General features: G+C 36.2%; 1 protein-coding gene across 3 annotated transcripts in view; it reads right to left on the reverse strand.

Moving 5' to 3' along the window:
- Window positions 1-14,472, reverse strand: part of SREK1 (splicing regulatory glutamic acid and lysine rich protein 1) — a 36,548-nt gene that overhangs the window by 6,682 nt on the left and 15,394 nt on the right. For all 3 annotated transcript variants that reach the window (XM_042028232.1, XM_042028231.1, XM_042028230.1), the window contains 7 exons: window positions 13,814-13,992; window positions 13,078-13,208; window positions 11,502-11,616; window positions 8,893-9,012; window positions 6,113-6,628; window positions 907-1,002; window positions 301-436 (listed from right to left, as the gene is read on the reverse strand). In XM_042028232.1, the coding sequence (XP_041884166.1) occupies window positions 301-436; window positions 907-1,002; window positions 6,113-6,628; window positions 8,893-9,012; window positions 11,502-11,616; window positions 13,078-13,208; window positions 13,814-13,992 (1,293 nt within the window). The remainder of the gene's footprint in view (window positions 1-300; window positions 437-906; window positions 1,003-6,112; window positions 6,629-8,892; window positions 9,013-11,501; window positions 11,617-13,077; window positions 13,209-13,813; window positions 13,993-14,472) is intronic.

The raw sequence follows: 14,472 nt of genomic DNA on the forward strand, positions 1-14,472 counted from the left end.
TCTGCCTGCTCCTAAGAGTAGGGAACCAGGCATGTCCTAACATAGGGCACACAATAGGAAAGAGAAACAAGGTGTTTCTGTAACCTAAGCACACAAACTCCTACAGGTCAACTGAAGTCCAAACATGTAGACTTAAAATGGACTACTAACCCCAACTAGCAAATACTAAACCCAAACTGATTTGGTAAGGAACAGGAGAAAAAGAAGGGAGGAGTAGAAGAAATAAAAAGTAAAGAGAGAATTTCAATAATGGCTTCATTACCACTTCACTCTGCTGATCACGTGGTCACACAAACTTACCTTCAAAGCAGTGGTGCTTTTGTCAGATTTCTCCTTTCCCTCTTTTTCTTTACTACTTTTTTTCTTGGAAGTGGACCGTTCTCTTTCTCTTCTTTCATTATTTGTATCCCTTTCTCTTTTCTTTTCTTTCTTGTTTCTGTTTCAGAAATTTTTTATTCAAATTAGGATTTGATCCAACTACAACAAACTTCAAACCACTTGACAGCAAACTAAACTCCCAGTGTGGATGTTCAAAAAACCTCCCAAAATTTAACAAAAAAGCCCTTCACGAAGACAATGGGATTTTTTTGGCTGAAGAGAGCTAAACACTGCATGCCCAGTACACACTGTATTTGCAAAGAAAAAAGCGAATGAATCTGTATCAGATGAAGGGATTTTATTGACTTGAAGCAATTTGCAATGCTGATTGATTTGAAACTATGTCATTGAAAGAATACCAGAGCTCAAATTGGTTAAAGTTTTGAGTTAGTTTTAAATTAAAACTGAATCATACTGACCAAGTGAAATAATCTGAAATCCTTAATGCAAAGGCAGTAGAACCATGAAAATACTATAAATCCTTCCTTCTTTACTCATCATTAACTTCTATGTTTACATCAAACCAACCTTCTTGGAGAAGGAGTTCGTGAAGACTTCCTTTTTGCTGTTTTTGATGTTTTAGGAGACTTGGAGGGACTTCTACTCTTCCTTTTACGCCTTTCTCTACAGGACCAAGAAATTCAAGATCATCAAAACCCAAAAATAATAAACTCAAAGGAGATAAAAAGAGAAAGCTCTTACAATGATCTAACACATCCACTGAATTTAACAGTCTATATTACCAACAGAATATGAACTGTACCACCTAAAAAAAAATTGTATGCTTCAGTTTAGTGGGAAAGGCAAGGCTGCAAGTAGGAAAAAAGAAGTTGTGTCCTTTCAAAATTTTCTTTTTTTAAAATCCTTATACACTTGATAACAATGGAAACACACTGAATTTAGTAATCCAGTTAAGTTTCTTCAGTCAGGAAAATAATTCAATTAAATGAAGTGCCATATTAAGACAAATGGTGTAACTTGAACAGTATGAATTTCAAAATGTAACATTACAATCTGCAGATCACTGCAACTTCAGTTTAACCTGACTGAAATTTAATTCCTAAATATATGAGTTAGAATTAGCTGGTTTAGAAGAAAATATTGCAAAATGAAGCCCAAGCTCTTGTCAAAATCAGGATAAATAAATTCTGTTGTTTGTCTTGTGGTCCTTGCTTAGCAAACTCAATGTCATCATTCCGTAACACATGGAAAAGCCTGAAGTGTTTTACAAAGCAGCTGTTTTACATAGCTATATGGAGTTTCCTGAAGTTGCCATTATGGATACTGATCTTGAATAGAACAAAAACATGAAATAACTGGTCATTTATACTGAGGCACACATTAAATTAAAGCAAAAATTGAGCCAGTACAACTTCATTCAACATAAATGCAGAACCCATTTGTCAAAATAAGACAATTTTTTTCCTATCAACTCTTTGTACAGCAGGAAAAGCAGACTGGAAGAACACTGAAGAAAAATAGGGAAATATAAAACTTACTTCTAGATATAGCACAAAAGCTACATTTATGGATAATACCTTTTGCAATTTGTGTATATTTAAATCTTCAATATTTAGAAAAGCCAAGAAAACAAAACTTATTAGATAAATAACAAAAGGAAACATTAAATTATGGCCAGTATCACTACATGGATTGATACTCTGACAATATAATCTACTGTGACTGTCCTGGTTTTGGCCAGGATAATTTTCTTTCTAGTAACCAGTACGGTGCTGTGTTTTGGATTCAGTATGACAATGTTGTTGATAATACAGCGATGTTTTAGTTGTCACACTAAATCAAAGACTTTTGTTTCCCATGCTCTGCCAGCAAGCAGGTGCCCAAGACACTGGAAGGGAGCATGGCAAGGAGAGCTGACTCAACTGGTCAAAAGTATATTCCATACCATAGGCAGGGAGCTGGCTGGGAGCTGCAGACTGCCCTGGAAGATGGGCTAGGCATTGGTCTATGAGGGGTGAGCAATTGTGTAGTACATGACTTGTTTCTCTTGGGCTTTATTTCTCTCTGTACTTTCCATTACAATTATCACTGTTACGGTAATTATTTTATTTTGTTTAAATTACTAATGTGTTCTTTCCTCAACTCTCAAAACACAGAGCCTGGCAGAGCATGACAAGGTTGAACAAAGAAGGGATTGGTGAGGAAACAAAAGAAGTCAAAAATGAACTGTCATGGTTTAACTCCAGATGGCAACTAAATCCAGAGTGGCATTTGCTCATTCTGTGCCTTCTTTTGCCCCCCACTGCCCCTCAACCTCCATACCCCCATGCCACTGGGGAGGAGAATAATCAGTAAGAAAACTCCAGCACTGTACCAGCTGATAATAAGAAGTTTAACTTTCTTTCAGTCAAAACCAAGACAGTGACCTCCTGAAGCTGCACAGGACAAGATTTCTTAGGTATTTTGTTCAGCAAGCTTTTAAGTGTGATTGATAAACAAAAATATAAAATGGCCTCAAAATCGTGGACTAAATAACACAGTAACTACATCAGTTGTTCACTAGTTAACATGCATTTTGTTTTGAACATCTCCACATTTATCATCACCATTATTTAAATGACGATACTGGAAATTGATTATTCTCTCTTAGTGCTGTCACTTCGGCTACACTCACTGAGTACATTCCCACTTTATTCTGCTTTCCAGCATACATACCTGCAAACCAAGTGCTTTAGCAATTGTGTTCAAACTAGAAACTGCTTATTCATGAAACCTCATTTTCAGTTTCTGCTCTTATTTCAAGTTGAAGAACTTGAAATAAGAGCAGTATCTCACTGCATTTGTCCATACAAAGATTTTTGTGCACCCATTTCATTAACTCTCTTGCACAATACTAATACAGCAGAATTTAAGAAAAACAAGTTCTGAATACTTTGATAGTGATTCCATGTCTCTTAATCATACACAGAAATAACATTATGCACCTCATCTGGTGCTACTGGTTCTGCTAGCCTGTAAGATAGCTCCTTTCCCTGATTTCTCTTCCCCCCTGGTCTGTCTCTTCCTACAGCTAGGAATCACGAATAACCATCTTATTTCCAGTACCTGCATGCTGTATGTCAGCAAAGCAAGGTCAGTTGCCATCTAGTTCTTAGAAGGTCCTGTATGTCCTACTCCACCTTCACCTCTTCTCCAAAAAGAAGACTGTTTGCCCCGTATTTTACATTTATCAGGCAAATAATCAGAATGAACTGCTGTACTGTACGCTCAGGCAATTGAAATGCCTCATGGTTGAATTATCTTCACTGGAAAGGCCTGCAACCATTTAAACTATGCAATGTCAACCACCAAAGAGAGACCGCTAAAAGCAAGCTGTGACTGTAACCCAACCCATCCAGAATTACTTTTCAGAGAACCAAAACCATGACATTACTGAGGTTGAAATTACCTATCCCTTCCCCACCTTACAAGAGGGTCAAACCAGAGTAGGTTATTCAGGGCCATATCCAGTCAGATTTTATTATCTCCATGGAGAGAGGAGACAATCCCTTGGGGTAACTAGTTCCAGTCTGCCCAAAAAAACCACAAAGTCAACATTAGGAAAAAAAAGCCTTTATTTCCCATATGTCAATATGTGCCTGTCACCTCTTAATTGTCACAGGCCTCTGCTGGCTCTGTCTTCTTCATGCTCTTATTAGATATTAATACATATTTTAAGACGCTCCTTAGCTTTCTTTCTCTTTTCCAGGCTGAAGAGTCCCAGATTCCTCAGTATCCCCTTGTATGACAGAAGCTCCAAGCCCTTTATAAGCTTCATGGCCCTTCACCAGACTCACGCCAGTATATTTGCATGTCTCTTGTAATGGGAAGCCCAGAACAAGATTCTAAATGTGTCCTCACCAGAAGAGGGTAAGAATTACCTTTTCTGACCTACTCACAACATTGCTGGCCTTCTTAGCTGCAAGGACCTGCCAGCCAGCCTTCCAGCCAGTCAGTCCCCCTGCTATACTGGTGCAACAGCATTATTCCCGCACATGTGTAGGACTTTTCCTTTCTCTTTGTTCAATTCCATAACTATCAGTCCATTTCTCCCACCTGCTAAAGTTTCTCTGAATGATGAACCAGCCCCTCCCCACTCTCTACTGTTTGCAAAGCTGCCAAGGATGCCCTCTGTCCCACTATCTAAGCCCTTATGTTATCTTGATAACATTCGCCAGTATTGGCCTCTGCACTGATGTTCTAAGGATAATGTTATATCTCAAAAAAAATTGTAAATCCATAATAGAAAGTGTATTTTCTCATCTTCCAGCTTCAAAAGAACACTGCTCTCATTTAACAATATCTGTATCATATCAAAGTACAGTTTTGTACTTTGCACTAGAAGAGATGCACTAATTTGCACTAGAATTGTTTGCTCAAGTACATGACATTGGAGCCTTTCCATAGCACTTTCTTAACTAGTAGGATTCTTAAAGGGGAACAAAATTGTTGCAAACTAAAGTATGAGCTTTTGGTTACAGCCAGCTAACTACACTTGCTGTTTGGGTTTAGGAACCTGGTTTTCCACCAAGGGTCCTATATAAGCTATATATTGAAACTCATGTATTTTTCTGCACTTATCCAATTCAACACTGAGGCCTACGAACTGAAAAAAATGGTTTCAAAGCTGATAAAAGTATCTCTATGTGGGTCTTCCACGCATGTAAATAGGAAGCTGCATATGCTTAAAGAAGAAACAGTATTTTTCCCATAAACCTCATAACACAAACACAATGTTCAGAAACTATTTCACCCTTTTTTACCTTCTATGAGCTTGGACTAGAGGAATTCTGCTTTTGTCTAGTGAAATTATGATAACAGAACTTCATTATTATAGGTAGAACTTTAGCAATTCATGCAGAATTTCATTATCGCAAGGTTACAGATATCATTTGGTATTTAAATCTGATGCAATACTACTGAACTTTAATTCCTGATGTAACAGAAAGAACCTTATCCACCAATGCTTCCGAACTTATCTTAGCTGCACTGCTTTTAGAATATGCCTGAGTTTGCTTACAGAGGTTGATTATAATCTCACAGCCTCTTTCTGCTGTACTGAATTTATCCAGACTTCCTGCCAGTTAATCTTCCCTCAGAGCCAAAACCAACATCTACATTAACTTTATTGTTTTCCTGCTTATAGTCAGTAACGTTAATGAACGTCACTTTTAACTTATACCTGGCCATCTAGTCAGATGAACAAGGTTTCTGTCTCTTCCAACAGAGATACATTCACCTTGTGAAAGGCTAGCCAGCCAAGCAATACACTTGCTTCCTTCAGTTCAGCCATCCAGCCAAAAAGTAGCAAGTACTATGGAACAACTGTTTGCAAGATCTACAGACCAAAATGTTGCAGTACGTAAGTAATGAAAGAACTATGTAACACTGACTCAAACTTTCATCAGGGCAAAGATGATGTGTGTGCTGCAGGCCAGAACTTTTGGCTGTCTCCAACATACAGAAATGGCACAAGAATCATCCAATTACTGTCCTCAAGGATTATATAATATGGTTATGTGAAAGTCAAGCACCAGCAGCCCAACAAGAAACTGTTCTATCAGGCATCATATAGAGCATTTTATTACAGATGTTACTTTACAGGAAAATCTACAGAATGGAAATAATACATATTTATTTAATAAGAGACATGGTGATATCAATACATAAAAATTAGGATGGTGCCTCACTGAACTGACAAGTCAAAAAAAAGCATGAAAAATTCTAAACAAACCTGCTGGAGCTACGAGATCTTCTTGAAGAGCTATAGCTTCTTGGGGGTGTTCTGGATCTCTTATCTTTCTTCTTTTTATCATCTCTCTCTTTTTCTCGATCCTTCTCCTTATCCCCATCTTTTTCCTTTTCTTTGTCTCTGTCCTTTTCTTTGTCCTTATCTCCCTCCTTGTCCTTAATCTTTTCTCTGTCCTTCTCTCCTTCTTTCTCAGTATCTTCTTTTTCTTTGTTCTGATCTACCTCTTCCTTTTCTTTTTCCTTATCTTTATCTTTTTCCTTGTCCTTTTCCCTATCCCTATCTTTGTCCTTATCCTTGTCCCTGTCTTTGTCTCGGGCTCTCTCTCTGTCTTTGCTTCGCTCTTTATCTCTCTCCTTGTCCTTCTCCCTATTTCTCTCTTTATCTCGCTCTCTTTCCCTGTCTTTGTCTCGGTCCCTATCCTTCTCCTTGTCTCGGTCTCTGTCTTTTTCTTTGGCCTTTTCTTTTTCCTTGATCTTTTCTTTGTCTCTTTTCTTGTCCCTGTGAAAAGCCAAACACAAACCCATTAATTAATCTTCGAACTTTCCAATTAGAATTACAACTAACTTTTTAGTATACATCAAGATAAAGTGTCTCTGTTGAAAAATAGTAATTCTTCAATATTTTACTTTTTCACCCTGTTCACGATGAGGGAAATCTACATATAGCTAGGAAATATACGGCTATATACAGCTAGGAAAAAACTGGAAACCAAATTGGAGAAGGGGAGGCCAAAACCAAATCAAACCACTATCTTCCAAGTGATGTTACTATGTCTCTCTCCACCTCACAGTTATGTAATTATACATATATATATTGTCTCTATTTTGTCAGAGAACGGACAAAACTCTACAATCTTTAAATCCACTCTTCACTAAAAATATATCCACACAAAATGACCTTCAGATTAGTCACTGCCAAAAGAATAATGACAGCTGACTGACGGAAGTCTTTATATTCTACAGTTTTGTCTCACACAGGTATCTTTGAACTGCTTGGAAGTCCAACAACACTTAATTCATAGAAATAAAAAGAAAACATGGACAAAATACCACCAGATACCCTTAAAAGGCAAATGTAAGATCAAAACTCAATCAAGACAATTCAACCATCTGTAATGTCATTAGGAATTTGAAAATTATTGAAAAATTGCTAATACAGTAAAAACAGAAGAAAGGAAAGCAGCTTCTTTGGGACAGGAAGTAGGATACATGCTGATAAAAAGAACAGTAAGGAAAATTCCATCTGATGTTCAAATCATCAAGTCAAACAAAAACTAATTAGCTCACAACTTTGGCTGGAAGATTACATTATAGCATAGGACTATTTGAAAATGCAAGACTCCATCTTTCCTCTCTAGTACAGAGACACGTGACAAAAGAACAATTGTTCAGAGAGAGAAAACAGGAGAAAGCACAAGAGGAGAAATTCATTAGCAGGCCTTATTGGGTCAAAGAGAACCAGATGGACAGAAGTTATCTGGTATTGGTATCTATTCTAAATTTTCACAGATTCTAAAAGAGACTCCTTCACACATGAAAGGTCCTAAGCACTCAAACAGTCCTCAAACTGAAGCAGTGTTTGGCAGTATCTTCTCAACTGTAAATAAACAGCAGACTGTTGTATGCTCTGTGACCTAGTAACTTTGATTCCCATTAGGTTCTGTCAAATACTTTGTTAGGAGTCTCAGAGAAGGAATGTAACATCATAAAGACACAACAGCACACAGTCCCCACGACACCAGCCTTAAAACTTCTCAAGAAATGTCTTCTAGTTAATTTATCAGAGAGATTTCACCGGACTTGCCCCTTCCAGTGAGCAGACGTCTCAAGAAGCTCCAGAAAAGAGAAACAAGAGAATCGAAAGGACCCACCAATAAAACCCAGCTGGCTACATAGTCTAGTTTTGTTTCCACATAGGTCCACAGATCTACAGCTCTCTTTCCCACCAAACTTCTTATCTCAAAGAGCAAGAGGCAGCTGCACAACCCAAGTACAAATCTCCCTTTAAATGAATCAAGGGAATTACAGAAATGAAACTAAGAACATACCAAGACTTATATTAATTAAGCTGTTTTCACAGGCACTTTTGGTTTGAGCTTATTCTCTACTTCATTGCTCAAAAAATTATGCTATGATCTTGTTAAAATTTCACAGTTTAATAATTAGATGATCAGACATAAAAACTAATAAACTAGATAAAATACACACATATTACATCCTGAAATACATATATGCCACACAACAGACACGTGCATTTGTTCCTGCTGTTTGACATATGAGAACATCAAAGGTGAAAACAAAACCTCATGCACAAGAACTATATACATGTTCTCACAATATAGGATCAAGGTCAGTCTGAATTCAACCTTCTCAACAGATACACATCAAACAAGCAGTATCCATTTTTTTTGTAGGTTCACAAGGTACACAAGGTATTCCTTAACTATTGGTTGTAGTCTGACAAAATTACCTCTTTTCAGTCAGCCTGGATGTAAGTACAAATGTAGACGAGACTATCGAAGTTCAGGTGCCTCAGCATGATCATTTAACCCCTGTAGGCACCATCCAGGCTACAAGAAAGACAATTAACTCTATCCTAGACATGACCACCATACTCAGTATTAAATATTACTTTCTGTCCTTTAGCCCCACAGATGAGACTCCACCCTTTATGGTCACCTAAAAGGTTTGTTAAATGTTTTTCAAAAAATCTGTATTGTATCATTGTATCAACTCAGTATCATTTTGTGGAACAGATCTCACCGAGAACGAGAGCGACTTCTTGATTTCCGTCTTTCTGTAGATCTAGAACGTTTTTTCAGGGGACTTCTTGATCTGCGTCTGTCCTTGTGTCTTGAGAGAGATCTGTTGCCAGATCTACTTCTAAACGAAGAATGCCAGAGAAAAATATTTTAATATTGAAACTTCATACAAATGAAGTCAACCAACAGAATGACAGTATACATGTGTGGTGTCACCCCATAGTTTTATATAAAGAATTACACCTTAATAATATACTGTCTGCAAATGTTTTTGCAAATATGGATACTTTATGCTTCACCAGGTGTACATGTTCTACTTAGAAACAATGAACCATTTAAGTTATACCGATGTTTCATAATAACCTCCATGAATCAGGAAAATAAAAGTTAATGTAATTTACAACAGTTGTCCTCACAAAATGACACTGCATAAAATCTGATTGACAATTTTTAGCAAATTTTAAAAATAATTAGTTACATTTTATTTCCTTTCCAGGCCCAGTCACTTACTGAAGTCTTAAGTCATCAAAAAAAGATGACTTTGGCTACAACAATCTCTTTTTGCTTTGTTCTCTATCCTTATAATTTAAATTAAAAAAAAAACCCTGATGATGTGCGGCGCAGGTTTTAGTCAAGTTACCTTTTCAGATAAAAGGACCTGTTAGTATGGATTTCAGTTGTAAATAAAGTGCAGATACTCTGATTAAAAAAACGAAGTCTTAGGCAGATTTGATGAAGAAAACAGCACTTCAAATTTTTTTTCCAAAACACTCCATATTTTTGACGACCGTTTTCCCCAGGGAGGGAAAAATAAAAAGCTGAATTTGCACATTAAGCTTCAAAAAACAACATCATTGGATACTTTGCTTCAGATATTAAGGTACCATGAAGTTTAACTTACCAAAGACAGAAAGATCATGTGTATTACTCAGTAAAAACTGAAGAATTGTGAGGTACAAAAAGTAACAGCTGCACCTACCTTCCAGAATTCAAGACACACAGCGTAATATAAACCAAGAGGAGAGGAAGCAATTTTTTACCTACACCTCTGTTCTCCTTATCAGCAGAGAAATACAAATCAACTGCAAGGCCAATTAATTACAACTGACTCAAAGCACAACCTTGAATACATTTTATGTCACAAAGATGAAAATTATGTTATATAAAACAGTAAAACAGGGAAGCAGTAAGGATAGATTATTTTTATGGATGAAGCTGCCTCAACAGGTCAGAGTGGCTTTTTTTCAGCATGTTCTCAAAACTGACAGTAGCAATATTAAACAATTTACAAAACATAACAAAATATAATAATCAACATTTGTTTCAAGAACAGGTTTTCCATATTTAAAAAAATAAAAGCTTATCTTCTAAAATTCCACTTGGTTTGTGTCAGTATAAGATAGTACTGAAATTACTGCATTGTTACACGAAACCAAGTTTGTTTTTCAGTTATGGAGTTAGAGACATAGCAGAGAAGCAAGCAATAAAGAAGTGACTAAATGGTCCTTCTTGCATTAGAAAGCACCAAACATTATGAAGTCATCAGAAAACACATGCTGTGGTTTCCTGCTATTGCAAAATTGAAGCCTGCACTTGTACCGTATTTCTTTGATAGTAAAATTGATGATAACTCCCTCTCAGCCAGATCTTCCGTATCTAAAAGAATCCTAGTAGCCTTATTAAAAGGCATGAATGAAAGGATGCAGCAGAGCTGTTGCTGCAATACGGACAACACTCAACTTTTTAAAGTGCAAGCAATCAAGTAACATTCCAAATTTTGAGGGTTTTTTTATCCTTAACGTAGCCAAATATCTTTATTGACTTACGATTTACCTAGGCTCTCAGAAGATACTCCTGACAATTGAAAGAATCTGGACCGTTCTGGGAAGCCTTTAGAAGTCTCACAAAACAAGAAGGCTGTTTCATTCTTGGAAAAAAACCTTAATGGGTATACTTCAAGAATGACCTAATGATTTTCTTTTTCAGAACTGAACAGATTTAACAAAGCAAACAAAATCTGAAAAATTAGAAACTGCCCCTAATGCCTTTTCGCTATGCTTTTTTTAAAACATAAAAGCTCATCAGTCTGAATTCAACCTTCAAAAAAAGGTTTTTAAAAACATAGCTTCACATTTACAGGACAGTAGATAAAAACACTGCATTTATTAACTCAATGTTTAGAAGCTGAGGACAATAGGAATTCTAAACCAAAAACCAGCCAGCCTATTTGCTCAGGATGTTACGAGTAAATTATCTGCTCCATGCACAAAATGCAGGTTTCTCTTTAAAATACAGGTCACAAAATGTTATTTGGCTACATAGCCTAATGTACAAAACTATAAAATATACAAAGAAACCACATAACTTGTTATTGTACATGGCACAGGAAGTGCCTTCTAGTATGTTTTAACTGCAAGTAATCCTAAAAATGTTTAGGATTTAGAGGAAAAGAGTACCTATTCAGAGACAAAGTTCCTGGTTACTCTGATCTGCTGGGCGCAAGTTAGTAATCTCTACAGGAATACTTGTGTGTAACTAAAAAATCTCCATTAACAGCACCATGCAAAAAATCCCAATATGATCTTAGTCTGAAACAAAAAGCATACCGACCTGTGTTTTGAGTGAGATCTTTTCCTTCTAGATCGGGATTTTGAGCTAGACCTGGATTCTGAACGAGAATGGGAACGAGATCGACCGCCTTTTCTTTCACTGCTCTTTCCAGACTCTGAGAGGAAAAAACCACTTTGCAGTGTAAGCTCAGAACATTTAAAGATCCCAGTTAACAATCTGGCACAAGTGGAATGTACCACATATATTGCAAGGGGCCTACTCTCTGCACATCTTCCTTCTTTGCAAATATCCTTCAGAAACATCCAAGAAAGTCATTGCATATACTCGTTGAGTGCAGCCATCCTGCAGCAGTACACATAAACCAGATAATTATAAACAGCTAGCTCTACTAAGAACGGGATTTATGTTGCTGCCACAATGTACAAGATCATAACATGTCCTCCTTTTGGTCTATTATTTAATATAATTACTTTCTTTTTTTTTTTTAATAACTTGAGAAGAACTGAGTAAATTTAGAGGGCATAATTTTGAAAACAAGCACATAATATAGATCATTATTACTGTCTGTATTTTTAGATATTTCAAACACTGCACAAATACTGAAGTTTTATTCCTCATTGTTTTGTAGGAGGAAAGGATGAACAGAACAGGGTGAAAAGTCTGACCAAAGGCCAAAAGCCAACAGAAACCTTAACAGTGAGCTCATCATGGTTCAGAGTCTAATTGTTATTTTGTTGCTTAACAGTGATAAAGTGCTTGAGTTATTTTACTTCCAACCAAAAAATACAACAAAAAATAATCCCCCCCAAAAAACCCTCAAGACTCCACACTATCTAACCAACATAAGACAGTCTCTGGGTTTGTTAGTAAGAAGAACGGCAAAAAGTTGCTGATGAAAAGAAGTAGGAGTCTGCTAAGTTGAGAATTTTTTTATGCTGTGGTTTTGCAATCCATTTAAGCCAGCATAAATCACCACTAGAATGTCTGTCTAACCTCTCAACACAACACCACCTTCCTACTTGACTTGGCATCTCAGTGCTAACAGGGAACAGGGAAACAATCTGGATGAAAAGAAGTCCTTTATGATATGTTAACATTTGTCCCAGATTCATTCTCTGATCCCATTTGCTTTGAGGATGCATACAGTCTTGAGCCACCATGAAAAAGAAACAAAATTAATCTTCTGCAGATAAGGAAAGCATAATATTACTGCTTTCAGAACCATGCTAGCTCACTCTGGTCGAGACTATAGCACTAATGGGTCCTAAAGGACAACAAAAAATATAAAGCATTTTCTTTTAAAAGTTTTCAAGTACTCTAAACCTAAAAAGTACCATCATTAAGTACCAATTTAGTATTAAATTTGCATTTTTTAAAACATTCAGTGAACATGTACCTGGAAACAAGACATGATTAAATAAAAAGCTTCATTCCATTGTTTAGTTTCATGAACAGAATTTTGATTATTTTGGTTTTTTCTCCAACACATATTGAATATGTGAACTTTGGATACCCTTCTCCTGCATCTGAAAATACTCTTAGAAATGTGTAGAAATGCTCTTAGAAAAGGTACATACAGAATGTGTCTGTTCAGTAATGAACAAAATATACCTACCTGGCTCAATAGCAGCAGATATAAAAGACTGGGCTTCCCTTACTCTCTTCATCACTTCTTCTAGCTCCTTGGCAGCAGCTTGTGGTGTCATTTCAGGAGGCTTCACTATTGCATTATTGGAGTGATTTATCCTAAATTAAAGAAAAATAAAGCCTTTCATTCTTAAACACTCAAACAGGGCAGATGAAAAACAAGAAAGGAAAACATCTCAATTTCGGTGTACAACTAAAAACTTTAAAAAGTTCAGCAAAACTACAGATTTGTAACACCCATCTGTTCCAGGTATCCAAAGTACTTTTTATTACTTTGAAATCTTAACACTTTTAAATAAAAGCAGCACAGTATTTCTGTGTTACAATATTTTTAGTAGAAGTGTAGGAAGTTACTTCTCTATTTCAGATCAAATCTCCACATTAACACCTACTAACTACATACACATCATACAGAAAACTTAATTAGTACTATGGACTTCAAAGATTTTTTTACTATTACAACTTACACTACCTCAAGATTAATATAAATGTATTTTACTCAATGCTATACATAATCTATTGAGAGAAATTCAGGCCAAACTGTGAAACTGGAGTTGATAAAAATGTTCTGGTTTTTTAACAATAGGCCTGCATATTGAAAAAACGTTAGTCGCAGCCTTTTGCTACATGTAAGTCATAAACGTGTATGCAACAATACAAAGAAATCTCTCATTCAACAGTCATATGGATAACTAATTTCTTACTTCAGTGGCCGGTCTCCAAACATAACTCCATTAAAGGCAAGAGCTCGAGGTACAGAATTTTGGTCTGCAAATTCCACAAAAGCAAATCGTGTTGGTTGCGTCTCATCACCTGCCATTCGCACAAATTTGACTTCTCCAACTTGCTTAAAGAATTCAAGCAGCTGATCAGCTGTTGTAGTCTAGAAAGAGTTGAAGAGTTCAGCTGAAGTAAAATATACAATGAAAACCACTTATCTAATATATTCAGTAGTCTTAGAGCTACAGATTTTGGAATGATATCTCAACATTATTACAAAGGTGACATGAATTTGGTAATGTTACATTTTAAGACTTAAAGACAAGTATTTTTCTTCCAATAATTTAGGAATATTCTACAATTTTAAACAGCGCAGCCACAAGCCCTTAGTCCTTCACCGAGGTAAAAAAAAAAAAAAGGACTTTTACACAGGGTTTTGCACTTTTCAGGCAACTAATCTGAAATAACTGGTAAGAAATTTCCTTATACACCTGTTTCCAAGCTACTAATTGTGACTTCTGACCAAATAAAACAAAAAAATCCAAACAATATTAAAGGACTTACATTTATGTGGCTTTCTACTAGCTTCCAGTTTGTTTTACTTTATCACAATCAATAGTAATTTTACACTCAGTAGCTATTT

This window comes from Corvus kubaryi, unplaced genomic scaffold, assembly GCF_017639235.1.
Source record: "Corvus kubaryi isolate FWS band 111438036 unplaced genomic scaffold, C.kubaryi_AGA036_p1.0 37308, whole genome shotgun sequence".
In the NCBI taxonomy this organism is placed as follows: Eukaryota; Metazoa; Chordata; class Aves; order Passeriformes; family Corvidae; genus Corvus; species Corvus kubaryi.